The sequence below is a fragment of the Schistocerca americana genome, chromosome 2 (genome assembly GCF_021461395.2).
Source record: "Schistocerca americana isolate TAMUIC-IGC-003095 chromosome 2, iqSchAmer2.1, whole genome shotgun sequence".
NCBI classification, from domain to species: Eukaryota; Metazoa; Arthropoda; class Insecta; order Orthoptera; family Acrididae; genus Schistocerca; species Schistocerca americana.
This window is the reverse complement of record NC_060120.1, coordinates 747,430,869-747,457,831: the sequence shown is the minus strand read 5'-3', so window position 1 is coordinate 747,457,831 and position 26,963 is coordinate 747,430,869. Positions and strand designations below refer to the sequence as shown.

The 26,963-nt window shown below is 38.5% G+C and overlaps 2 protein-coding genes across 9 annotated transcripts in view; one reads left to right on the top strand and one right to left on the bottom strand.

The window, feature by feature from the left end:
• LOC124594915 (nuclear pore complex protein Nup93-like) overlaps window positions 1–12,187 on the top strand; it is a 195,837-nt gene extending 183,650 nt beyond the window's left edge. For all 4 annotated transcript variants that reach the window (XM_047133397.1, XM_047133398.1, XM_047133399.1 and 1 more), the window contains 2 exons: window positions 3,589–3,649; window positions 11,934–12,187. In XM_047133397.1, coding sequence (XP_046989353.1) covers window positions 3,589–3,649; window positions 11,934–12,053 — 181 coding nt within the window. In that variant the 3' untranslated portion in view covers window positions 12,054–12,187. The remainder of the gene's footprint in view (window positions 1–3,588; window positions 3,650–11,933) is intronic.
• LOC124594916 (ADP-ribosylation factor-like protein 2-binding protein) overlaps window positions 1,514–26,963 on the bottom strand; it is a 122,951-nt gene continuing 97,501 nt past the window's right edge. For 4 of the 5 annotated variants that reach the window (XM_047133401.1, XM_047133403.1, XM_047133400.1 and 1 more), the window contains exons 5-6: window positions 23,304–23,400; window positions 17,738–17,944 (exon numbers count right to left, since the gene is read on the bottom strand). In XM_047133401.1, the coding sequence (XP_046989357.1) occupies window positions 17,885–17,944; window positions 23,304–23,400 (157 nt within the window). In that variant the 3' untranslated portion in view covers window positions 17,738–17,884. Of the gene's footprint in view, window positions 1,653–17,737; window positions 17,945–23,303; window positions 23,401–26,963 lie in introns of those variants that run through there. The other variant, XM_047133402.1, reaches the window with a different exon arrangement.

The following is a 26,963-nucleotide window of genomic DNA, read 5'->3' as shown; positions in this document are numbered from 1 at the left end:
TGAGGTGCGTGACCTTGGAAGCCAGTAATGTAAGGCTGAATCATTTGGTCCAGTGCAACCGATCCATCAGTCAGTAATGCTTTGATTTAAAAATTCCTGCATTTCCAGAGGCCAGTGTGGCGGTGCGCCATCCTGTTGGTAAATGAAGTCATTCGAATCAGTTTCCAATTGTGGGGAAAGTAAGTTCTCAATCATATCAAGGTACCTGCTTCCCGTGACAGTGTTCTCGACAAAGAAAAATGGACCATACATCTTTTCTGTGCCCCATATTCACACATTATAACGGTTCACCTTTTCATTTAAATGGAATGTTGCCTCATCACTAGACACTAAGTGTGGAAGAAAACTGTTCATCCTCCATCTTGGCAAAAACAGAATTATTGAAATTCGCATGCTGTTCTTTGTCACCTTCATGAAGATCTTGCAATAGCTGAGTTTTGTATGGTTTCATGTGTAAACGTCGACACAACACACACCAGACGGGTATCGGAGGCATGTTCAGCTGTCGAGCTGCACGGCAAACGGATTTCTGTGGACTCTTTGTGAAACTATGGTGGATGTGTTCGACGCCTGTATCAGACACTCGAGGACGGCCCAGTGATTTGCCTTTTCACAAACAACCTGTTTCTCGGAATTGTTCATGCCATTGTCTAATGCTCTGTGCTGTAGGAGAATCCACACCATACCTGGTACTAAAGTCATGCTGAACATTTATTACTGACCTGCTCTGTGCAAAACATAGGACACAAAATGCTTTCTGTTATCCTGAACATTTTTACTAGAACTGAAGTGGGCGCACACTGCTGCTACCTAGAGGGAACCATGGAAAACTTGAGTTTGCTCATTCCAACAGTACATTGTTCATACATATATCTCAAATAACATAATAGTTATGCTTTTTTTAATTGTATGGTTCTTTTTGATTCACCCTGTAGATTGGGGGGAAGGGGAGAACATTCAGAACTCTTGGTTAAGGGAAATGATGACCAAATATTGCAAAAGATGGTGGTGAAATGTAAAGGCAGAGACAGAAGTTAGATTATAAATTGCTGAAAGCAGTTAGGTGGTGCAATAGCAGCTTTTAAAGTCCCTAACTTTTATATTGAAACAAGTGAGGTGACAATAAACTTGCATCCAGGAGGATTCAAGCCTGTCCAGATTTAGATCTTCTGTGATTTTCCCAATTCAGTTAATGTAACCATTTGAAATGCACACTACAGTTTTACTTCTCCATCCTTGGACACTCCAAGGTTCTGCTCTGTTTCTAATGATATTCCATTTCCTTTCCTTCCTATATTACATTAAATTTGTTGTTCACCGTAATATCCAGATTTTGTTTCTGATTAAATTAGCCTGACAAAAAGCAGAACTGGGAAATGGGTAACGAACTCTTACATTGTCAAAAACCATTAACAAATATTGTAAAAATGCAGATTTATTAATACTAAGCTCATCCAAAAGTATAAAGTTTATACATCTCAAATAATAAATCTTACAAATAAAAGTTAGTCACAGTAAGCAAACCAAGAAATACTCAGGTGCAGAATACTACAAGAGGAATAAAACATGAAAGCATCAGCAATACAGGCTCAATAATGGGCATCAGTTGTCCAGTCTGCAATTTCCATGATGCCCACACAATTTATTAATCACTGAAAGAAAAAAAAATGAAAATTCATAAGTGTAAAAGAAAAAATGAAATAAATATACTACACTCATTAACTAATTTCTTCTCCACAAAGACACAGGATGTATGACTGACAAGATATTATTACATGAATGAAATCTTCTCAGTATTCAAACCATATCATTTCAAATAAAATTTTATTCTTGCACACCTCTGCAAAAAACTTGGAAGACATAAGCTGTTTGTCCCCAAACCCAGTTGCAGAGAAGTTAGAACAAAAGATAAATAGAAAAATTGTGTTCTGTAGCTGTATGTTCTTATTACTCATTACCGTAATTTTACTACCACAAAGAAAGCAAAATCGATCACATTTGCCTTTCTACATCCTGGTCAATTATCGACCCTCTCAGTTCTTCCAATTCCATTCTTTTTTAAATTATTATGTAACCTTTTGCTCCAAGGAATCACTTCCTTATTATTTTTTTCTGATTTCTCCTCGTTTCTATTCAACAGAGTACTTTTTTCTTTAGCTTATTCTGTTTGGTTATTTATTTGCCTTTCTTCACATATAATTCTTTCTCTATGACCAGTTAACTGTGACTGTTATTCCTGTAGTGATTTCTGATTTGTGCTATATCTTTGTCATTCTGAGTGATTTATTCTTTTTCTGTCTCTCTCTAATTTTCTTACACCTTCTCTTAAAAGTTTTGCTAACAGGTGTTGAAGGAAACGCAGCAATATTGTATTTGAATGACCTCAGATGTAGCATTATGTCACTATAAATATTTTTAATCTCATTTATCATTAGAAGACCCCCGCTATTTTAAGAAAGGTGCAGCACCAAAAAGCTTGGAGCACTCTTAGATGGGAAGTTATAACATACAGTACAGCCAGCGAATGCACATCCAAGCACTCACTCACTCACTCACTCTTCCCCCATACCTCTTCTTCCTCTGTTCTCTTTCTCCCTCACAATCCACTTCTCCACGTCCTTGTCATTGTTCACCGCACAAATCCATTGGTGCCGTTGCCCATGCCGTATTCCTATTCTGTTCACAAGCTCCCTCTCCTCAAGCTTCAACCACCATTCCCAAACTCTCCTTCCTACTTCCCACCTCCTTTCGAAAAAAGATCAATCTAGAACTTGGAAAACTGTTTGTCTTGTTTACGTGCGTTTCAACAACCCAGTGCCTTTACTTTTTGGCTAGTTGGTACCTTTACTCCTACATTATTTACATTCCACCAGGACTTTCCATTACCAAGTACAATTGTCGTAGAGATAACTAAAACAACCCACCAAAGAAAATTGGAACAATTTGTGTGTGTGTGTGTGTGTGTGTGTGTGTGTGTGTAGGTGTGTGTGTAAAACGAGAGGGGGGGGGGGGGGGGACCGGTTGCCTTGAATAGTGTATAGTGTGGTACTTGTATCTATTCGGCATTCTAAACCCCAGCTGCCCTCTAGGTAGTCGGTTTTTATCGATGAGAATCACATAGACACACATGTAGGTTGTTTCATGTTTTTAGCATGCAAGTAATTGAAATGGCTCTTTTTGTGGCAAATTATTAGTTTCCATTATTGATAACTTGCTACTGGCAAATGGCTAAAATTGAGAAAATAAGAGTCATCAGCCATGATAGCCCACATAACTCGCATGACACAATATTTCATTTGGAAATCATAATGAAGCACAGTCAGTACAATTAAATATAAATTGAATATGATCTGCCTTATCTCTACTTCTTTTTTAATGCTGGTACATCTCCCGAGTTGGAAGATTTATGTGATGCAACGTGCTAATCAACACCGAGCAGATTTTAAATTGGGCTCATGTGAGTTCCTCTTGCTGCTGCACACAGTTCACCAAAACAATTGTTTGAAAGTGTATTTTTTTTTAAGGAAAAGGATTCAAATTATCAAGTTTTTCAATGGTCCCATTTCATAACAATTTTGCTTTTTTCAGAGGTGGTGATGGCATCAGTAGTCCAGGTGTGAAGAGGCTTGAAGACAGTGTGAGAGATAAGGTATGAAGACATTGATCTCTTCTTGGTTCTTGTGCAAAATACTGACATTGTTAAAGTATAACTAAATTTGACTCAATTAATATGATGTGTAGACCACCTTCAAAAGAGAAAGACAAAGCGTGATGGCAGTTTTACAAAATTTATATCAGGATAAAATTGGAAATAAAATACTGGAAGGCAGGAAAATAAACTGAGGAGGTGGGGAAGGATATCGTTTGAAAAAGAAAGGAATAAGAAATACTATTATGAGAAGGAAAGTTGCTACCGTATTTACTCGAATGTAAGCCGCACTTTTTTCCGATTTTTTGTAATCCAAAAAACTGTCTGCGGCTTAGAATCGAGTGCAAAGTAAGTGGAAGTTCCGAAAAATGTTGGTAGGTGCCGTCACAACTAACTTCTGCCATTGAATATATGTAGCGCTACACAGGCATGCTTTGCAGGCACAAAGATAAATACTGGCGCCAAAACCTCTGTGTCAATAAATAAATTTAAAAAAAAAAAGGTGGAAGACAAGCTTTTTTTCTCCGCCCCAAGTTTCAACCACTGCATTTTCATACATTATCCAACGAAGTAAATACAAATTCCGTATAGTTCATCTTCGAATGTAGCAACATTTCAATGTACTACGAAAATCCGACTGGCAAGACTGTTTGGGATGTTTGTCAATATGGCAAACTCTACGTTCTGAATTTTTTCCTTCCTGTGAGAAGAGATGGTTGCTAATAGGAATTTTTATGAACTGTGAATCACATGCAGTATTCTCTTCACCACAAGAATAATACGAATAGAAACATTTTGCTATGTATTGTTTCGTGTTTGCTGCTATCTCATTTAAATCCTGTCTGCCTAATAAACTACGAAACTAGAGGGAGACAACAGCATATGCGGAAGAATATACATATCATGTCATGTTTATATTCGTATTATTCTTATGCCTGATAGAGATACAGTCAGAAATGAAGCACGGCAATTGACTAGATTTTTAAATCTAAGATTACTCTAATTTGATATGTACTAAAGAGGCATCTGCAAAGATTTTCAAAGGGATAAAAATTTCCGCTTAACTCTCGTTCAGAACTTCTATTATAGGCAGTATATTATTTGGTTCTTGTTGATCATTATCAAAGAAAGCAGCAGTGTAAGTAACAACAAACAGCAGTCTCTTGCCATTGTTTCACTAATGAGACGATTCCTCTCTTCTTCTTCCTTTTTTTTTTTTTTTTTTTTTTTTTTTTTTTGAGCGGCGGTAGCGTGCACAAAAGCAAGCCATGTCGCTAGCGGCGACAGGCCGTAAACACTCATTACCAGAATGCGACAAACAGTGCATGACACAGTACAGTAATGCATTTTCAGCTAACAAAGAGAGCGGTGCTTATAAGATCAAAGAAAAATAAGCAATCAATTCAAACCAGACGAAGCACGTGAAAAAGGAAGGGTACCCGTATAAATAAGGACGGAGCGCCTGACGCATAGCAATGGCTACCTGGTAAAGCTTAACTGCTAAGCTTACGACTCGAACCAAACTACTGTAGCTGTATCGTCATTCATTCGACCTAAATTGTGTCTCATATTACAATGGACCAACTTTGTTTTGATTTGGAGGTGCGACCTAAAACTTTTGTCTCCCCTTGAATTTCGAGTCTCAAATTTCAGGTGCGGCTTAGATTCGGGAAATGTTTTTTTTTCCTTGATTTCGAGTCTCATTTTTCAGGTGCAGCTTAGATTCGAGTGCAGTTTAGATTCGAGTAAATACGGTACTCACCATACAGTAGAGATGATGAGTCGCAAATAGGCACAACAAAAAGACTGTCACACTTAAATATGAGTGTGGTTTGAGTTGCCTGAGACTGCTGGTGGACAAAGGCCATTGGCTGAAAGCTTTAAGTGTGAAAGTATTTTTGTTGTGCCTATCTGCAACTCAGCATCTCTGCTATATGGTGTGTAGCAACATTTCTTCTCATAATTCCATCCTGGATTTTCCATTGTTTGAAAGAATAAGAAATAGAAGATATAAAAGGGGAAGATTTACTGATAACACAGACAGAGAATGCGAAAAGAAATATAGTAGAAAAAATCAGAGTTCTGAAGCACTGGTGTTCATTGTAAGTCCATGGATGTGAGTGATGGTCTCTTGTTATTGTGTTCCACAACATGCTCAATAACAAATATATTGTCTGTTAACTAGTGTGAACAGATTGTGATTCATCAGTCATTCTGCTGTCAGCATAGTACTTGTCATGCCAAATACTGGAAAAAACTTTCATCCATGGGTTATCCTTTGCTTTCTTATGTGTGTTTTATGGTAACAGGAGTGATGTATGTGGTACTGGTAGGAAGCATGTGGCAAGTTTACAATGGGACTACTAACATACGTAAGGGCAATTTGGATATGAGACATAGTAAGTACGTCCTCTTGCGATGCATGCCTGTCTTCATTGTGGCATACTATCCACAAGTTCATCAAGACTCTGTTGGTCCAGATTGCCCCACTCCTCGATGGTGATTCGGCATAGATCCCTCAGAGTGGTTGGTGGGTCATGTTGTCCACAAACAGCCCTTCTCAATCTAGCCCAGGCATGTTCAATAGGATTCATGTCTGGAGAACACGCTGGCCACACTAGTCGAGTGCTGTCATTATCCTGAAGGAAGTCATTCACAAGATGTGCAAGATGGGAGCACGAATTGTCATCCATGAAGACAAACGCCTTACCAGTATGCTGCCAATATGATTGCACTGTTGGTCGGAGAATGGTATTCATGTATCATACAGCCATTACAGCGCCTTCCCTGACCACCAGCTGTGTATGCCGGCCCCACATAATGCCACCCCAAAACAGCAGGGAACCTCCACCTTGCTGCGCTCGCTGGACAGTGTGTCTAAGGTGTTCAGCTTAACCAGGTTGCCTCCAAACACGTCTCCGATGATTGTCTGGATGAAGGCATATCAGAGCTGAGAATGTGACGCCAATCGTGAGTGGTCCATTCGGCACATTGTTGGGCCCATGTGTACCGCGCTGCATGGTGTCATTGTTGCAAAGATGGACCTCACCATGGACGTTGGGAGTGAAGTTGCGCATCATGTAGCCTACTGCGCACAGTTTGAGTTGTAATACAACATCCTGTGGCTGTACAAAAAGTATTATTCAACATGGTGGCGTTGCTGTCAGTGTTCCTCTGAGCCATAATCCGCAGATAGCGGTCATCCACTGCAGTAGTAGCCCTTGGGAGGCCTGAGCAGGTGTGTCATAGACCGTTCCTGTCTGTTTTTATCCCCTCCATGTCCGAACAACATCGCTTTGGTTCACACCGAGACACCTGGACACTTCCCTTGTTGAGAGGCCTTCCTGGCAGAAAGTAACAATGCGGTATTGACCGTCTAGGCATGGTTGCACTACAGACAACACGAGCCATGTACCTCCCTCCTGGTGGAATGACTGGAACTGATCAGCTGTTGGAGCCCCCCCTCTGTCTAACAGTCGCTGCTCATGAATGGTTGCGTACATCTTCGGGCGGGTTTAGTGACGTCTCTGAACAGTCAGAGGGACTGTGATACAACATCCACAGTCAACGTCAGTCTTCAGGAGTTCTGGGAACAGGGGTGATGCAAAAACTTTTTTTGATGTGTATAGATTCTGAACCAGGTATGTACTAGATGATGGCTTCAGAATTTATGTGGGTATGTTCCGTATCTGCAACTAAATGAAAGGCATTTTGTTTTTTTGCCACATCCAACTTGCTTTTTTTATTTATGAAACATCTTCAGTGGCCTGTAATATTTGTTTTTATGTATACTGGGTGATTCAGGATGAATGTCACATAATTTGTGAGATGATTCTACATGCGAAAATAAATTGAAAGAGTCCTGTGACCATGTGTCCGATTTTTGAATTACAGAACTACACACATACATGAATGATTATGAAGACAACTGTAAACTTTACTTAACAAAATGCTGTGTAGGTGCTGTGGTGGACAGAATAATGTTGGGACAGATCCTACAAGAGGTGTTCAAAAATGTACCCCACCCGTCTCAATGCACTTGTCAATGCATCGGAGTGTGTGTTGTGTTGCACACTGATCATCATCTCTGTGGGCGTGACTGTGAGAACAGTGTCAGTGATGTGAGGGACAAGTTCCTCATGTGTATCCACTGCTGTAGCGTACACATTTCACTTTAATCAACCCCAAGAAAGAAGTCTATTGGAGTTAGATTGGGTGATCTGGCAGGCCAATTAATGTGTCCAGCACAGCCAATCCACCATTGAGGAAGTGTGTTATTCAGATACTGGGATACTTGTCTGGTACTTTGAATCGGTAATCCATCATGTTGCTGGTACAGTTGCCATTGTCGCTCCAAAAGTGCAGGTAGTTCTTCAATCAGAAAACGTGTGTACGCTGTGGCTGTCATTCAATTTATCAGGAACACAGGCTCTATCACCAGGTCAGCAGTCATACCACACCAGATGTTCACTGAGAACCTAATTTGGAATCTTGTTTCCCTAGTATCATTCGGGTTCTCCATCCCCCATGCAAGAGAATTGTGGGTGTTCATGATACCATTGCATGCAAACATAGCCTCATCTGTAAATTAAGTGTATTTCATGCAGTCTCTGTGTACAGCCAACCATTCACAAAATTGTTTTTTGCTTTCTGAGGCACCTGAAAGCAGATGTTGCGGCCGGAGTGGCCAAGCGGTTCTAGGCGCCACAGTCTGGAACCGCGTGTCGCTACAGTCGCAGCTTCGAATCCTGCCTCAGGCATGGATGTGTGTGATGTCCTTAGATTAGTTAGGTTTAAGTAGTTCTAAGTTCTAGGGGACTGATGACCACAGCAGTTAAGTCCCATAGTGCTCAGAGCCAGCCAGCAGCAGATGTTGCACAGGCTGAACATGGAATGAGTTCAAGCTGTCGGAATGCAACATTAGCCACACTCACCTTTGTGGAATGTTGAGCTGACTGCTCATGCGCCATATTGATGGTGGGACTCCATTGTACCATACCATTGCAGTTGTGTCTTCCCTTTCCTCAACTGACTGGATGGCCTCATGTTCTGATGTTACATACACTAGGTAGTGTTCTGGATTCACATAATGTTTATGAAACCTTGGGAAATAAGCTGGCACAGAGGGTTCGTCTCTGGTTTTCTGTCACAGCCACACAGGTACTGCCATTACAATACCTGTACAAAAACATGGCTGCATGTTCTCCATGGGTAACTTGAGTGGCATGTTGATATTCATATACAACATGGATTTGTTTAATTGAGCAACACTCTGACTGACAAAATGGCCTCACAACTAATCACTGATCCAACCCACGATTGCACACTGGGCACACTTGCAGCTGTTGCCTTGACACGATGTCACGATGCTGCTGTCTATTGGAGACCCTCCCAACACACACACACACACACACACACACACACACACACACACACACCTACACACACACACACTCTCTCTCTCTCTCTCTCTCTCTCTCTCTCTCTCTCTCTCTCTCTCTCTAACTCGCCACTATTCGCTAAGATGGTAACATAACTTACTCGGAAACACAAATTAAATTCTATAATAAGCACGTTAATTTAACAAATATGGAGCTCAACAAGAGTGAGGCAGACTTATTAGAGAATGGACTCTAGCATAACTTGAAGCACAATTTATTGAACAAAGAGATTAAAGAAATAATTTCTGAGACGAGGTACTGGGCGGAATTAAAGCTGTGAGGACGGGGCATGAGTCGTGCTTGGGTAGCTCAGTCGCTAGAGCACTTGCCCACGAAAGGCAAAGGTCCCGAGTTCGAGTCTCAGTCCGGCACACAGTTTTAATCTGCCAGGAAGTTTCAATTTCTGAGATATACATAGCTTGTATTTGTGCCAAATTGAATAAAAATGAAGAAACTATAGTTGCTTTACAAACAAGCATTGACTGCAAATACTTCTAATATACTGGAATTTCCACACCAAAAACTTAAACAAAAATTGCTAGATGCAGGAGCTTTAGTGATAAAATCTGATAAGGGTAACACAGCAGTGCTATTACATGAAAAAGATTACAGAAAAAACGTTACAGTATGTTGAACAGAATGGCATAAAACAAAATTAGTAAAGATCTGCTCAGTAAGTTGCAAACTGAGGTAGAAAGAAAAACTGATCCCTCTAAATTTCTATTTGACTCATTAGAAAAACTTAGATTAAAGTTACTGAATCCAAGGCTCCTTACTGTAAGAGCTCATTAAAATATATAAACCTGACAAGCAAGTTAGAGTTATTAATAATAATAATGAATATGCTCCCAGTAGTGAACTACATTACATTCTTGATTAAAAAAAGAAAACTCAAAAAATATGTACAAATATGATAAATCTTTCAGCATAAAAATAGCATCCATTTTCCTAACAATGCAGTAAATATGAATATCCCAAAAGATGTGATTTTTCACCTCTTGGGATGTTAGTAATGTGTTTGCGAACTAACGAACTGTTACAAATAATTAAATGTAATTTACTGCAGCATAATAATGTGGCAGTAGATGAGATTGTAGAGCTTGCGACTTCTTGCAGTTTAGCCTTGATTTCAAATACTTTACCTGTTCTGGAAAAATTTACCGCATGAGAGTTTTAGTTTATCCAGCAACTTGTCAGAAATTTTTCACAAAGACTTGGAAATTAGATTCTTTGATAAATTCTCTGATATAAGACATAAAATACTGTTTTACCACTGGTAAGTTGACAGTTGTATAGTTTTGTTTAAAGGAACTGAGTAAGATTTAAATGAAGTAACAGAAAAACTTCACCAAATGCACTCAAAAATTAAGTTCACTGTTGAAGGTGATATTGATTGTTGCATCAGTTTTCTCGATTTGTCAGTTAGTGGATCGAATGGGATACATATTTTTAAAGTTTACAGGTAGCCTATGTATTCAGGTATAATTATTGAGACTAATTCAAATCATCCAATCCAGCAAAAAAAAGCAAATTTCTGTTCATCTTTATACAGAACATTATAATTACCACACGAAGACAAAGCTTCAGAATTACATGCAATCAAAAAGATAGCATTAAGGAACAATGACAAAGAAAGTTATATAATGAAATTGTGCCACACTATACAAAAAAAGAAAGAAAAATAGCATAGACAACCCCGTATAAAAGAAAAAGTATATTACACTCACATACGAAGGTCTTATAACAGGCCATATTGGGAGATGTTTCCCAAGACAGGAACTGAAAGTAGTGTTTCGAACTGGCAACTCCCTTAGACACACGCTAATACACAAGGAGAATGTACATAAGAACTAATATGATAATTTAGGAGTATATTAAATAAATTGTCGAAGCACGTACATTGGCCAAACTGGAAGTGTGTTTAAAACACATCATAAGGAACACTGCAATTTAAATTCAAATAATACAGCATTGGGTGAACATTTGAGAATAACCAAACATACATTAGGTGAGATAGAAGATTTGCACCACATATAAAGGTCCTCTGTTACATGTTTTGGAAGAATTGGAAATTTTCATAGAAAAGAAGAAAAACCCACAAAACTAATTCAATTTATAGCAGTTCCTCCAGTTAGTTGATGAAAGATAGCAGACATTCACAGATGAGATGCCTACACACATACCCCTAAAAGAGGTGAAAGTTTAAGTAGTCTAGTATAGCCAGTTTAAAGTTGGTTGACAGCTCTAAAGATTAAACATAAGCCTCCATACTGGAAGTAGAATATGTACTTTACACAACATCAATGTAAGTATCTTTTAAAGTGTACATTCTTATGATGGTCTTGTTCATTTGGAGACCAAAACTAGTCACTAAAAAAATACAAAGTGTGCCTTGTGGCTGATCTCAAAAACAAAATTCACAATGTAGATTGCCACTTGTCACTGCTGGAGTGAAAGAGAGTTAAAACCCACCATAAGCAGACACGAGCAAGGTTACCATCTTTGAATCTTATCCAGATCAAAGAAAGCCACTTTTAGGACTTTACCAACACAGATTCCATGAGCCTTTGAAGCAGCTCACGTAGAACGCTATACCTGTGCAAATTAGAAATTTATATATTCTGCAAGTTTTCATATGATACTTTGAAAGGAAATATTCGCCTTGATCTCATTCATTTGCATTCCTATTCTCCAAGTATAGCTATAACAAAAATGAATATCACTGCCAATTTACAAAGAAAAATTGCCACATTGAGCTCTGTTGAGGTGGGGTCTTGCATCTTCTTTACACATCAATTTATTCAGAGAAAAGTTTCTCAACTAATTTTTTTTTCTGATTGCAGCAACTGTCGTATCTGAGAGAGAAAGCTCGAGCCATAACAAGTTTTGCAGGATCGGTGCCATACCATATGCCTGGTGACACAAACAGCAGACTTGTACAGACTGAAATTCTCATGCATTAATAAATGAATGGAAATAAATATAAAGCATGCTGTCAGGAGATCCTTGTAATTTCATTTATTTGCCAAATACACTGCCATACTGTACATGTAATATTTATTATTTTAATAAAATTGATGAATTTTCATTTTTTTTTTATTATGTGGTTTCCTTTCTTTCTTGCAAATACCGCATCATGCATAGCTAAAGTAAAGAGAAAAACGGTTGGCACATGCGACACACACTGCAGTAAATGGATGGAAACCTCAGGGAGGCCACAACTATGTTGGGCAAGATTATACTAAGTGAAGGCCTAAAATTGTTTTCCTCACAGCCGTTTATTTTGAATTTTTGACATTTACAATTTTTGTGTTTCTACAGTAGGTAAATATTATCATTATCTCTGACAGAAACTGATTACAAATGTGTCATACTCTGTTACTTCACTAGTTTGAAAGTTCAGTATACAGAAATCCAAAGACTAACTGAATGTAATCAGTAACACTGCATTGACTTTAAGGAAATACTTACACATACAGCTGATAGTACACTGTGTGTGTGTGTGTGTGTGTGTGTGTGTGTGTGTGTGTGTGTGTGTGTGTTTTTCGTGGAAGTGCCATCAGGGTCATAAACATTCTGGCAATAACGTGGTCGCTCCACAGGCCCCATAAAACCAAGTTGTTGCATGTATATGAATTGGAATTGGATGACACATGGATATTTTCACAGTTCCGTGAACAGTACCTAGGCAGTAAAAGTTTTAATAAAACAATGTACCTGTCTCATTCACTTTTTATTTTCTCTTATGATACGTTTTGAGAGTTTATACCATCATCTTCAGGTGGATACCACACTGTTTAGAGGTGAATTTGGGGCCACTTCTTTGCTACAAATACGTGCATATGGAACAACTCCCTATTATACAGATCTTTTTTCTTGTATAAATGTTTGATCTCTGCATGTAACCACATTTCTTTGCTTTTTTTGAATTAGGGAAGCAGTTTCAGAATTTCCACACTTAGTAATTTTAACATATTTCAGTATGATTCCACACTGCAAGCATTCGTTGTTAAAATTAATACTAGCTAGAGTCCTGAAAAGTTTGTTTTGTGTTTTTGTATTTCATAACTTCCTTCACAGCCTCACTAGGCAAAGATAATCTTATGTCATCCATGTTGAAACTTTTCAGGACTCTTGCTACTATTAAATTTACCAAAATATGCTTGCAGTGTGGGATTGTACAGAAATATGTTAAAATCACTACTTGTGAAAATTCTGAAACCACTTCCCTAATCTTAAAAAAGACAGGAAGATGTTGTTACATGCAGAGATCAAATATTTATACAAGAAAATTTATCTGTCTAACAGGCAGTTGTTCTATATGCATCTATTTATAGCAAATAAATGGCTCAAATCCACCTCTAACAAAGTGTGGTATCCACCTGAAGATCAGACTATAAACTCTTGAAACCTCGTGGGAGAAAATAAAAACTGATAAATTGTTTTATTTGAACTTTTATTGTCAAAACTGTTGCAGTTTCCTTAAAAAATAGTCCAATATGGACAGCATAAGGTACTGGCAACTAGCCAGATGTGGAGGCGTTCCCTTCTTGATGTTCAAAACAGAAGAGGTGCTGACTGCGGAAGTGATCACCATCTTGTAATACCGGAAGCATGGTTAAAGATTGCTGCTACTGGTCATCAAGATGCAAATTGCAGACAGAAAAGATCTAATATTAGAAAACTTCAAATCAAGGGCATTAGAAAAGAGTTTGTGCTGAAGTTGAAGAAACAATATAGTCAGTTGGAGGTGGAGGATTGAAGTGTGGAAGGGATAAGTGTACAGGTGGAGAGGAAATGAAATAAAATCAAGAAAACCTTCCTAAATTCCAGTGAGAAGGTATTAGGATTCCTGGACACCAGAAGGAAGCCATGGAAATCTGATCATACACGGCAGAAGATTGAACAAAGTAGAGAAATAAAGGCCTTGATCAACCAGTGTAGGGACAATGAACAAAAAGAATGCCTTAGAGCAAAGTACAAAAAGTTCCTTGGTGAGTGAAGAGAAGCACTAGATCTGATAACAGAAATCTGGTAAAATAGCTTGCAGAAAGAACTCTAGAGGCAGCAGAAAGGGGCAATTTGAAAGAGCTGTATAATATCACCAAACAGCTGTCCCAGAAAAGCTTTAACGAAAGTAAACCAGTGAAGTCAAAAGAGGGTGAACTGTTGACCAACAGTGAGGAGCAGTTAAAACAATGGAAGGAATATTTCAGTGAGGTATTCAACATGAACCTGATCCATCAAGAAGAACTAGACCAACAGGAAACACCTGCACTGCAAATCAATACTCACCCTCCCAGCAAGAGCGAAATCATCAAGGCTCTCAAAAGCTGCAAGAATAACAAGGCACCTGGTGTAGATAGTGTGATGGTGGAAATGCTCAAGGTAGACTATGATCTAACAGCAGATACTTTACTGCCCCTGTTCCAACAAATCTGGAATACAAAAGTCACCTCGGAAGATTGGAGGAAGGGAATCTCTATCAAGTTCCCCAAGAAAGGAGACCTGACAAAGCGCAACAACTGGCATGGCATCACACTTTTGTCAATATCCAGTAAAGTATTTTCAAGGATTGTTTTAAACTGTCTCAGAGTGCCCATGAACAGTAAGGTCAGGAAAGGACAGGCTGGTTTCAGAGAAAGCAGATCATGCACAGACCAAATCGACACCTTGAGCATCATTATTGAGCAATCCATGGAATACTGTGAAACGTTCCCTTGAAAAATTAATGAATTACTGTGCTGATAAACCTCTTACATTATTTGATTTTCAAACAGCTGAGCAGAACTGAACGTACTCAGACATTTCGCTCTTTCCCTATTCTGATCAACACTAAACTGACACACAATATTTTTAGCGCAACGCAATCTGACTTCTAATAATTCCTACAAAAGAATGGCCCTAACTAACAATTACCTATACCTTTCACAAATCATTTACCTCACAAAAATCTTCGTTACTCGAACTACTGCAATACAGCGAGCGCCAATACTGCCAGCTAAGTAAAAGATTCAAACTACTGAAGGCACTAACTACTGATAGGCATAGTTAGCAAATGAAAGATTTTGATAGAGAACAAACAATGTATTTACCTTAATAGTGTTCAAAAGTCATCTATATCAGTCCATGATATCTAATATTACAAATTTACTGTCTCTGTCCAGATCATCCGCTCTCAAAACTCCGCCATCTCACTCCCCACATCCACCACTGCTGGCGGCTCACCTCCAACTGCGCAACGCTACGTGCTGTTAACAGTCAACTGCCCAACACTACAATAGCAAATTCCAACAATGCCATCCAGCCACAGACTGCACACAGCACAGCCAGCCAGTGGCGGTGGCGTTACCAATATAAGAACCTAAACAGCCTACTTACAACTGGTATCCTTTGTATCTGGCTTTTGTTGACTTTGAAAAAGCCTTTGATAGGGTGAGTGTGACGCCATTTGGAAATCAGTGCAGAATTATGGAGTACCTCCAAAGATCATCAGTATCGTGAAGATGAGGTACAGAGAATATACTTGCCAGGTGAAACATGATGGAAATCTCCAGAGCCATTCAGTTTAAACTCTGGAGTAAGGCAGAGTTGTTTGCTTTCACCACTGCTGTTTTTGCTGACATTAGTTGGTGTCACGAAGAAGGTAAACCGACTATATGATCGTTTGGAGGACCTGGACTTTGCAGATAACATCTGCCTTCTGTCCCACACTTTCAAGGACATGAGTGAGAAGCTTAAGGAATTGGAAACAGAAGCTCAAAGAGTTGGATTGAAAATAAACACAGCTAAAACTAAAGCGCTTAGGATAAACAGAAGAACATGAATGCACTAGCCGGAAAGAAGAGGAAATTGAGCAGGTGGAGAGCTTTTGTTATCTGGGAAGTATTGTTTCCAAAAATTGGAAACCTTCAACAATATTTCACAAGATGTCCAAACTGGTCGCAGGTGGGCAAAGGCCCCTTTTGCCTTTTTGTTCCTACTTTCGATGTCTTTGACTCAAATGTAAAATCTGTTCTGTTTTACGGGTGCAAGATGTGGAAAGCGACAGCACAAATTAAAACAAGAGTACAAACCTTCGTCAATAAATGTCCGAGGACTATACCGTGAGTACGCTGGCCAAATGTTATCTCAAACCACGAATTATGGCAATGCAACCAACAACTGAAAGCCGAGGTAAACGTAAAAGAAAGGAAATGGAGATGGACTGGACACACTTTGAGAAGAGGCCCGCAACATATTCCAAAGCAGGCTTTAGAATGGAACCCTCAAGGAGCAAGGAGGAGAGGCAGATCAAGGTCGACCTGGCACAGGACTGTTGAAGCTGAGGTGGCAGCTGTTGGTCACTCCTGGACTAACATCAAGAAGATTACAACAAACAGGGTCAGATGGAGAGCTCTAATATGGGCCCTATGCTTCACATCAGAGTAAAAGGAATTAAGTCAAGTCAAAAAATGGAGAAATCAACATGTCTAAATGGAAATTGAATAAATTAACAATGAACCCATTAGATCAGTGGCTGAGCTCTTATATATACAGCAATTAAAGATGACAATGACTTGGCCAAAATCAAAGGAAATAAACATAAGATTTAAATGGTGTGAAGGCTTTTGTTACAGCAAATACAGATTTCAAACCTAAATTTCTTAATGGCTTTGAAATGGAAAGTTACAATGAATGTATACTACCAGTTTTGACTTATGGCAAGTGAGAGAGAGATTTTTAATGAAGAAAAAAGGGACAGGAGAGATGCATGTTGGGAATTACTAGGAGATAAGGAAACAACGAAATGGACAAGATTAAAAGGCATGCTTATAACAGTAACAGAGATTAAACAAACACAGGCAGGACTTGTAATGAGAGAAATGGATTGTACGTGGACCAATGAAATTCTTTGTTGGATTTCAGGAGATGATGATGATAAACTGAAACAATGGCATTATGCAAGGTGGGTGGTTGGAATTAGACAACATGCAGGAGAAACATGGGTGCATCCAGCTGAACTTGTAGTGTATGGAGGAGCTAAGAGGAGGCCTTTAGTCATCAGTAATGTCACATGGCTGATGATTACTAGTATTTAATATTTATTTGGGAAGAAATGGAGATTGTTTCCAACTAAATTTAAACTGGGGCAGATTTAATTTGGTGACAGGCACTACTCACTCGGTTGTAGGAATGATGTATGACGGGATAAAAACATTATGTGGTAAAATTTTGTCACAAGTGCTCCTATTAATGAGTGACTCTCGTGTATAGTGTGGTGTTTAAGAGGCCGATACTTGGAGCCGTTATTTCTGTTTTGGACAGCAGTGAAATGACACACAACCTCGGAAGGTGCTAGTCATATTAATAGAGGATGTCAAACCAGAGGACAGGTTGCTGCAAGACAGTGTCAAGAAGGCTTGCTGAATACCACCAGAACATAAGAAATATCACGATGATTACGTTTCTTTGTGCACTGTGTTATGCATTAAAAATAAAAATGAAATGAATACTCAGTCTCTTGATGTCAGCTTTGTTGTAATGAACTCATATCAAGTGCCTGCTTAGTGTTAATTCAAAGTAGTAGTGTTTGGATTGAAAATTAATGTAGTCAAATCTGCAGTCAAGGTACAAATTAACAACTGATAGAACATTTTCACATCTGTATTTTACACAGGTTTCAATAAGAATTTTATTTGTCTATAGTGCACTGGTACATACTACCTGACAAAATATTTCTCAAAAAGTATTATGTTTGGAACAAAATTCATGATTCGAAAGAAAAATTTACGTAGTGCGAATAAATTCAGTCTCATGCAGAAGGCAAGTCATATGCAGTCACTAACAAATTTTCCACAGTTCCTTCTTTAACCTGTAAAAGGAGTAAACAGTTATTAAAAAGATCAACAATGACACACAAATATTATCCATTTGTCAATCCATAGCAATGTAAAAGAATTTACAGAAAGCTTAAATATTTCAGAGAAAAATTCAGTTGTCAGTTGCAAATATTTTTATTTCGCTTGACTGGTTTTGACGAATTAATTTGTCATCTTCAGAAGATTACAATACCAGGAATATTATAAATCTTTCCTTGGGTACATTTGTGTAAAGTATAAGAAGTATATCACAGAAACTTACTCGGTATTGCTTTCAGAATGATGGAACACAGCAATCACTTGCCCTTTACTTTCAGGTTTTATTGAAGACAGTCTAGATTATGGCTGGTGCCTAGCCATTATCAGTGCACTGTTCCATTGTTTCAGTACATGTCCTAGTACGTCAGTGCCCTGTTGTTCGGTCTTCTGTCTCAGTTCGTTCAAGACTGTCAAGACTAGTCTTGAATGAACTTGACAGAAGCCTGAACAATAGGCCACTGATGTACTAGGACACATACTGAAACTATGAAATAGTGCACTGATAATGTCTATGCACTAGCCGAAATCTCGATTTGCTTCAATAAAACCGGAAAGGATGACTGATTGCTGTGCTCCATCATTTTGAAAGTCATATTACAGTCATTGGCCCATTCCTAATGGAAGAGTATTGGTTTAGTAGATGTCAACATCATCTTCTTAGATATGTCCAAAAAATTACATATTTTAAGCGATTATTGTAAACACATGTTGATAATTTACAGTAGCTCAGTCACACCTATGTACATGTCAAGCTGTTCTGCCAGCAGCAAGGAACAAATATCATCATTGTCATCTTTAAGGATTAAGGCTTTTTGCCTGTACCACCTCAGATTTGTTCCCACTACCTCTATAAGGGGTGTCTGACATTCCTCTTGCTGATTGAGTTATACTGTATTGCTGTTTTAGTTATTCTACCATTAGACATACATTGGACTTGCCTTTCCATTTCAGTCGGTACTTTTCAGGTATATGTATATAAAAAGTATAACTCAGCTATATAATGTACTTACATATAATACATAATAAGACGGAAGAAGATGCAAAGACACAACTTGACAACTTAAGTAAGGTAGCCAGAAAGGTGGGACTGAGGATTGCCTATAACAAGACAAAGACATTAAATACCACTGCAGACTGGGAAACACCGGAAGGCACTGTGAAAATGGTGGACAAATTTAAATATCTGGGAGAATTTATAACAGGAAGGAACAGGAGCAAGGAGGGAATAACAGAGAGGATAAAGAAGATGAGGTCAGCCTTCTGCATGACGAGAGACATATATAATAAAAAGAATATATCCACAGAGGCAAAGTTACGCCACGACAAGGCAACGGTGAGGAATGCAGTATTATATGCTGCTGAGGGGCAGAACAACTAGAGAAAGAAGAGAGAAAAATACTAGGTCCCAAAAGACGCGGAGAGAGGTGGATGCAAAGACCTAGGGAAGAATTGTACCGGAACATGAGAACAATATCCGGGGAAATCGGACTCAAAAGGGCAAGGTTTGCTGGACATATAGTTAGGATGAGTATGGACAGAATGATGAAGAGAGTGTGGGAAACAACAGGGAGGACTAGGGGAAAGACAGGAACCAAATGGGTTGTTGAACTTCGGAAGGACTGGTTGGAACTGGGGATCAAGGTCGAAGGAAAGGGAAATTGGAGGAACAAATATACACCGACCAATATGCCGGAGATCAATGACAGAGAAGAATACAGGGAAAGATTAGAGTGTCACCAGTGGAGCCGACAGGAGAAACGGAAACTGAAGATCTCAGAAGAAGAGCGGGAGAGAAGAAGAGAAAGAATGAAGAGGTTCTGGGAGAAGAAGAGGAAAACGCAGTCCATGAAGGGGCTACCCGTGGTCCTACAGAGGCCGTAATGCAAGAAGAAGAAGAAGATATAATACATTTGAAAATAATGACACACAGTTCTAATATATAAAAGGAGTGAGCTGATTTTCACATTTTATAAGAGATGTTATGCAATCAAAACAAAGTCTATTTTTAATATAAGTTTCTCATTCAACATATCTTTTGGATTTTGGTGGGAAAGTTTAAATATTTCTAATTCTTCTCAAAGGTTCATTTTGTAGTGCTTGTCAACTACACACAAAATTTTTACGTTAAGTAAGGATGGAGGAGGAAAAGTGAGTTTCTCAATTTTGAGATGTTCTGCAAAACTTGTCATTTATGAATTCTCACAGTCTTCGTTGAGCAAGTGCTCACGAAAGTGGCTCTTAAATGACTTCCCTGTCTGTCTTATATAAAAACTCTGACATACTATAATGTGTTTTATATACCTCAGAGTTGAGAAATTTGTCAGTTGGATGTTTCTCATTATGCATAAAGAGCAAATTAGTGGAATTACCAGTGGTGAAGGACCCAGTGATGTCATATTTTTTAACCCTTAAATGCATGATTTTTTATTTCAAGCTGTAAAAATTACCATGTTTAGTTTATAGTTCCTACATTTCGAAAAAAATATTGAAAATTTTTTTAATTAAATTAACAAAGCACTATTGTTGAAAATCGCTTTGTAGCTGATCAGCTACATTTTGAGTTAACACCTTACGAGCCACAATAAATGTGCTTATTTTGCTCCCTCAATTTTGACCAAATCTCTCGTAATTTAATTGTTGATTATGATTAAATACTTTGTATAGGAAGGGAAAAATCCTAAAATAATAAATAGGACATTAATGTTGTAAATATTGAGCATTTATTGTATATTTTATACACTTTTATATATGAACAATAAGGTATCTAGTTCCAACAGGTTTGTACCCAAGCATGTGATAATCACTTTACATGAAAAGTTTGAAAACAGTTCTTTTGTTTGTGCAAACACAATGCAACTGCACATTTATTACACTGAACCCAGGAAAATCCCTTGCATCCTGGCATTTTGCACCTCTGTCTCACTTGCAAGTACGAAGGCAGGTGACCTACTTGATCCAGCCTTACATCTTGTGGAGGTACATGTGCTGTGGGCCCCTTTGTCTTCTTAGCTTGTATTTGGTTTTCGAGTTCATTAATTGGCCTTCCACGTTTTGCTGAAGTTTGACCTGAGCAACACAAACAGTGAGCAATTTCCATTCGAAATTCGGAGAGTTTCATAGTTCTCCTAATCCCTTTGGTTTCTGCTACTCTCCTATACAACAGCCAGGAATTGACTACTCCCATGTCCAGGAGATGGTAAAACAATCTTATATACCATTTTCGACTTTTCACAAGAATTTTATGTCGACCCATTATGCTGTCAAGAAGGTCAACACCTCCCATATGTTTATTGTAGAGCTTAATTATTTGTGGACAAGGTATTGTTATTCTTGACTTTGTTTTTTTGTCATACCTCCCTGCTTCATGAATAGGCTGCTGTCCAGCAAGTGTAGAAAGCAACATCACACTCTTGTTATCTTTCCACACTACATTTGATATGTCGACACCATCCACTGTTGCGACGCGCTCTACTGATGCACCTCGTGCCATTTTCTTCAGCTCAGCTTCTGAAGGGAGCTTGCAGTCTGGCACTCTGTTTCTTCTGACTGTCCCAAGTGAGTAAATTCCTTGTTTATGTAACCATACAAGCAGTGGCAGACTTGTGTAATAATTGTCACAGTACAGTTTGTGGTTCATATTTCTTGGTAGTATCCTACTGAGTCGAACTACAACATTTGCATTTGCTCCCAAGTCTTCCTCCCCAGTCACTCTTTTTTCTGGTTCATTTTCATCTCCAGTGAAAATCTCAAAATCGTAGGCATAACCAGATATGCCACTAATAACAAATAATTTGTATCCATATTTATGAGGCTTGTTTGGCATGTATTGTTTCAAATAACTTCTAGCCTTTGTTGAACATATCTGTTCATCAACAGAAACACACTCCTCAACAGGTATTGTTTGAAACCGAGATCTCATCAATTCTATTATGGGTCTTATCTTGAAGAGTCTATCATGACCTTTTTCACCCCTGGGTATCATTGCACTGTTGTCATTGAAGTGAAGAAACTTACGTATTTGCTCATACTGATTCACTGTCATTGTTGTCTTGATCAGATGAGTACCAGTAACTTCTCCCCAGTAATCCCTCGTATTAGGTACTTGAACTATTGACATTACGAGACAGATGCCTATAAATTTTTTTATGTCATCACAGGATAAATCTATTGGTCTATCAGGATTACACTGCACACTGTATCTATGAGACTCTTCGACAATTAGATCAAACAATTTAGATGGAAATATATGTTTGAAGAATTGGTATGGAGTATTTAAGTTTATTACTTCTTCTGGTAACGAAGTATTGCCATGAAATTTTGACTGCAGTTCGGGAATAATCAACTGTTTATCTTTCCAAACCACACTCCTGCTGTTTTTGGTAACATTTTTGCTGCTGCATGGCAGTTTCAGAGCATTATCAGACAACTGTGACGTCGATTCCTTCATTATAACATCAGATTGTCTTGTTCCAGAAACATCTTCAGTCCTAATTACTGGTACTTGACTTTCTTCGTCACTACTGTCACTATCACAATCAACAGATTCTGGAGCAACATATGTCTCATCTTGAATGGAATCGTCAGAGAAACACTCAAGATCGTCATCACTGCTTAGTGGAATCTCTAACCATTCCATAAGCATTTCTTCTTGACTCTTTCGAGACATTTTTACGTCAGCGCCTGAAATGCAGTAAATGAAAAATGTAGCTGATAAGCTACATACACAAAAACAGGCCTCATTTCAAATTTTCAAACCCAGAAATCAGTGCACAAACACCAAAAACACACCTCAACTTTCCGCCAAAACACACACTTGGCAGTATGTCCACACAGCTCACTGTCGAACTGCTTCAGCTCGTCCTGCCATCTATGATCGCTATGAAGAACTACTAGAAACTGCAGCGGAGTGTATACACTTAGCTACATAACGAATTTGATCGAAAATGTTTCTCCATATGGAATAAATCGAAGAAATGAGGTCTGTAGCTTATCAGCTACAGTATGCATTAAAGGGTTAAACAAATTACCTATACGATGTATGAAATGTCACCTAGAAATGGGATTCAGAACAATTTTATTGAATGTAGAGGACTTTATAGTCTTACACTTCACATAAATGTATAGCCAAGATCTAAAGATTTATAATATTCCTAATTCTGTAGTCTTCTGAAGAAGAGAGATTAATTTGTCGAAATCGATAAAGAGAATTAAAAATTTTTGCAACTGACAATTGAATTTTATTCTGAAATATATATACTACAGTTGTTGAAAATTACAGCTACAAATAAAATAATACAGCTGAAATATACTTACTGCCTTATAATCTAAGAACATTTCCTTAAATGCACTGAAATCTGTAAAGGTATACAATACTTCAAACACTTCCCCATCCAGGTTGCACTTTCGTCTCCTGCAAGTTATTTCAAAAGAACTGTTCTTAAAAGGTTAATCTGCATTTCACATAACTCATTCAAAATGAAATTTAGACAATGTTGCTTCAATGTATTCAATTATCAAGCAATAAAACAGATGTGAAACTTATATGCCATCATACATTTTGGTGCCTTATCTTCATTTCCTGGTGTCATTGTGGTTTAGCTCATCACTACAGCCCTCATAAATGCAACACTATTGGGAGGTATTCTGGTTTTGTCCCATTTGAGTTATGTATTTCATTCGCAAACTGCCTCTGAAGTTTGCACTTTTCAACTTAAAGACTGTCATTTGAAGATTGCAAAGTAACTTTGTTGCTTTAATATCATAATATGCAGTGGCAAATATAGCATTAACAAATATGGTTATGTTTAAAGTCCAGGCATCACCTAAAGCAAGAAAAGGTTCTTCAGTTTTTTTTAAATAGACTGTAAACTGGCAGTTCCTTAATGAGCATCCCTTGTGCCACTGACGCAGTTTTTATGTAGTCATGAATTTGTTGCACAGTGTGGTTGGTTTCAAGTATCTAGTTTTTTATGGAAGCACTAAGACATACAAAGTTAGCACAAAAATATACTGGTCTTGTCTGTTAATTAACAGATTCGAAAAGTAATCAGTAGTATCATCACTTTCATCACAAGTGAAGTGAAATCTTTCGAGTATATGAGACAAAAACTCAGTCTGAATTTCCAGCAATAGTTGGTTGTGCAAGTCTCATCTAAGGAACCCAAGCACATCAAGTGTAGTCAACATACACATCCAAATGTAGCTATCAGTTGCCTAATCTCTTGTGGTCTGACTCATAACGCAGAATGATTCAGAAAGAACTTTACAACTTTAAAAATTCGTATAAATTAATTCATAGTAATTTATTGAAAGAAGATATAGAGCTGGGTTTTGTGTTAATTTCTGGGAAAACACATCAAGTTTTTTTACCTTAAACTAAAGATGTTGTATGTGGCTTACACTGATTATCCTGCACACATCCCATCGAAAGTCAATTTCTTTCCAAACTTGCTGTAGCATTGCAGGTATAACTTGCTCAGTGGAGGTGTAAATTCTTGCTCTAAGTTCAGGTAGAGAAGCCAGCACAGGAGGTACAAACACATATCCCTGATGAATACCCATAAAAAGAAAAAAAAGAGTTGTGTCAGGTCTGGAGTATGTGGTGGCCATGCAATTGGCGCATGACGGCCAATCCATTACCCTGGAAAGCAGTCACTGGTAGTGGGTGGTGCACCATCTTGCATGAAGTAAACATTTCATTCTTGGTCATCCTCATCGATCTGTGATATCAAAAATTGGTGTGACATCTCCAGGTACAGTATCCCATTGATGGTTCTCTCACAGAGAAAAAAAGGGCCATACACTTTGTTCTTGCTCAGTGCACAAAAAAACGTTCAGTTTGGGGCTATCATGAACATTTTGCAATATTTGATGTGGATTTTCAATGCCCCAAATCCTACACTTACGTGTGTTAACGTTGCCATTTAAGTGAAAGGTTGACTCGTCAGAAAAAATGATTTTGTCTAAGAAATGTCCATCCTCATGTAATCGATTTAACATAACAGCACAGAAGTTCTTGCAAGCAATTTATCAGAATTTTTATTGCTTGTACAATCATCAATCTGACGGTTTCAAATTCAAATGCGAACGGTTTCTCAACACACGCCAAACAGTCGTATGTGGGATTTGCAGTTCAGGAGATGCAGGCTGGGTCAATTTCATAGGGCTGTTGACAAAACATTGTCTCACTCGCTCAACGACGTTGCCAGACGTGTTTGGACAACTTGATGATTTCCCATGTCTTACCAAGCACCCTATTTCTACAAAACATTATGCCACTCATAAATTGTAGACCTACCAGGAGGATCTTTAGTGTATCTGGTACTGAAATTACACTGAACTGTTGTCACCGACTTTTCTTCAAACCAAAACACACAGCTAGCAAACTTGGTCCATTGAAGGCAGCCATCTTTAATGCAACTGCTGCTAGCGTTCCTTACAGTGTGATTCTGGACTAGAGAGCTACACAAGACAAAACTTGATGTATTTCCCTAAAAATTGACACTAAAATAACCTCTGTAGGTACTATGAATTAATTTACATGAATTTTCAAAGTTGTAAAGTCCTTTTTGAAACATCCTGTATAATCAATGGTGATGGAATAATCAAAAACTCTGCATTGCATGTTTGTTGTCAAATGCAATTTGGTTTATTGGATGCCAGAGGCACTTTGTTTGTTGTGCACATTGTACGTATGTGGCACAAACTGAGGGGTGTTCTGTCAACACAAAAATGACTCGATGTACCACGAAAAGGTAACGACAAGGACTCAGAGCAAAGAGAGAAGGAACTGGAAGCATTCGTATGTATGAGCATGGTTACTATACATTGAAACTTGTATCCTCTTTTCCAGTTTAAGTCTATTTCACAAATACAGGGTGTATCATAAATAATGGTGCAAACTTACACGGCTGAAAGTACATGATAATAGAAGCACGAATGTCCCAGTAAATACAGGTCTGCAAAGGAGCCGCTTGCGAGATAATCACAATTGTATGGTTCCACGCCGCCACTGATGGCATTGTTTGTAACATTGTCCAGTTTCCCCCTTGCATACTTGAGGCCATCCTATGTTTGCTGTTTACACAACGGAACATTGCCAAGAGGTGGAGATGGAATCACACCATACGCGCAGAATGTACAGGACGGAAACAGTACACAGACTCAAAGGGTATCAGATGCATCATAGGAGTGCCATCTGTGCTGTGTTGTAGTTACAATGGAACTGTACAGTAATGAAGAGTATGCAGATATGCATTTCGTGTACAGTAGTGCTAACGGCAATTCACAGAGGCTGCACATTTGTACCAAGAAACATATCCTGATCGAAGACATCCAGAAAGTCGTACATTTACAAGGGTCTATCAGTGCCTGAGAGAACATGAGGGTTTTGTACATGGCGGAGCAGGAGGTAGACCTGCTCACATTGCACCTGAGGTTGAGGATATGGTGTTGGAAGCAGTACAGCACACTCCAGGAACCTTAACGAGAAGAACTGCCATTCAAGTGCCTGTACTAAGCCATAGCAGTGTATGGAGAATTTTACATTGCAATTTACTGTACCCTTACCACCTCCAATGACTTCAATGTCTCAATGATGCAGACTTTGTTCCTAGAGTGATGTTTTGTCAGTGGCTGCAACAGCAGGCTGTAGTTGACCCTCATTTCGCATGTAACCTTTCATTTACAGATGAAGCAGGATTCACATGCGATGGTGTGCTTAACTATTATAACATACATTTGCGGTGTGAAATAAACCTACATGCTGTTCATGAGTCACCACATCAGCAATGTTTCTCACTGAATGTGTGGTTAGGGGTAGTAGGCAATTAACTCATTGGGCCACACATTCTTTCACGACAACTTAATGGACGGAGGTACCTTAGCTTTCTGTGATGTCATCTTCCAGGATTGCTTGAGGACGTTCCCCTTCAGCAGCATCAAGAGTATGTGGTACATGCATAATGGAGCTCT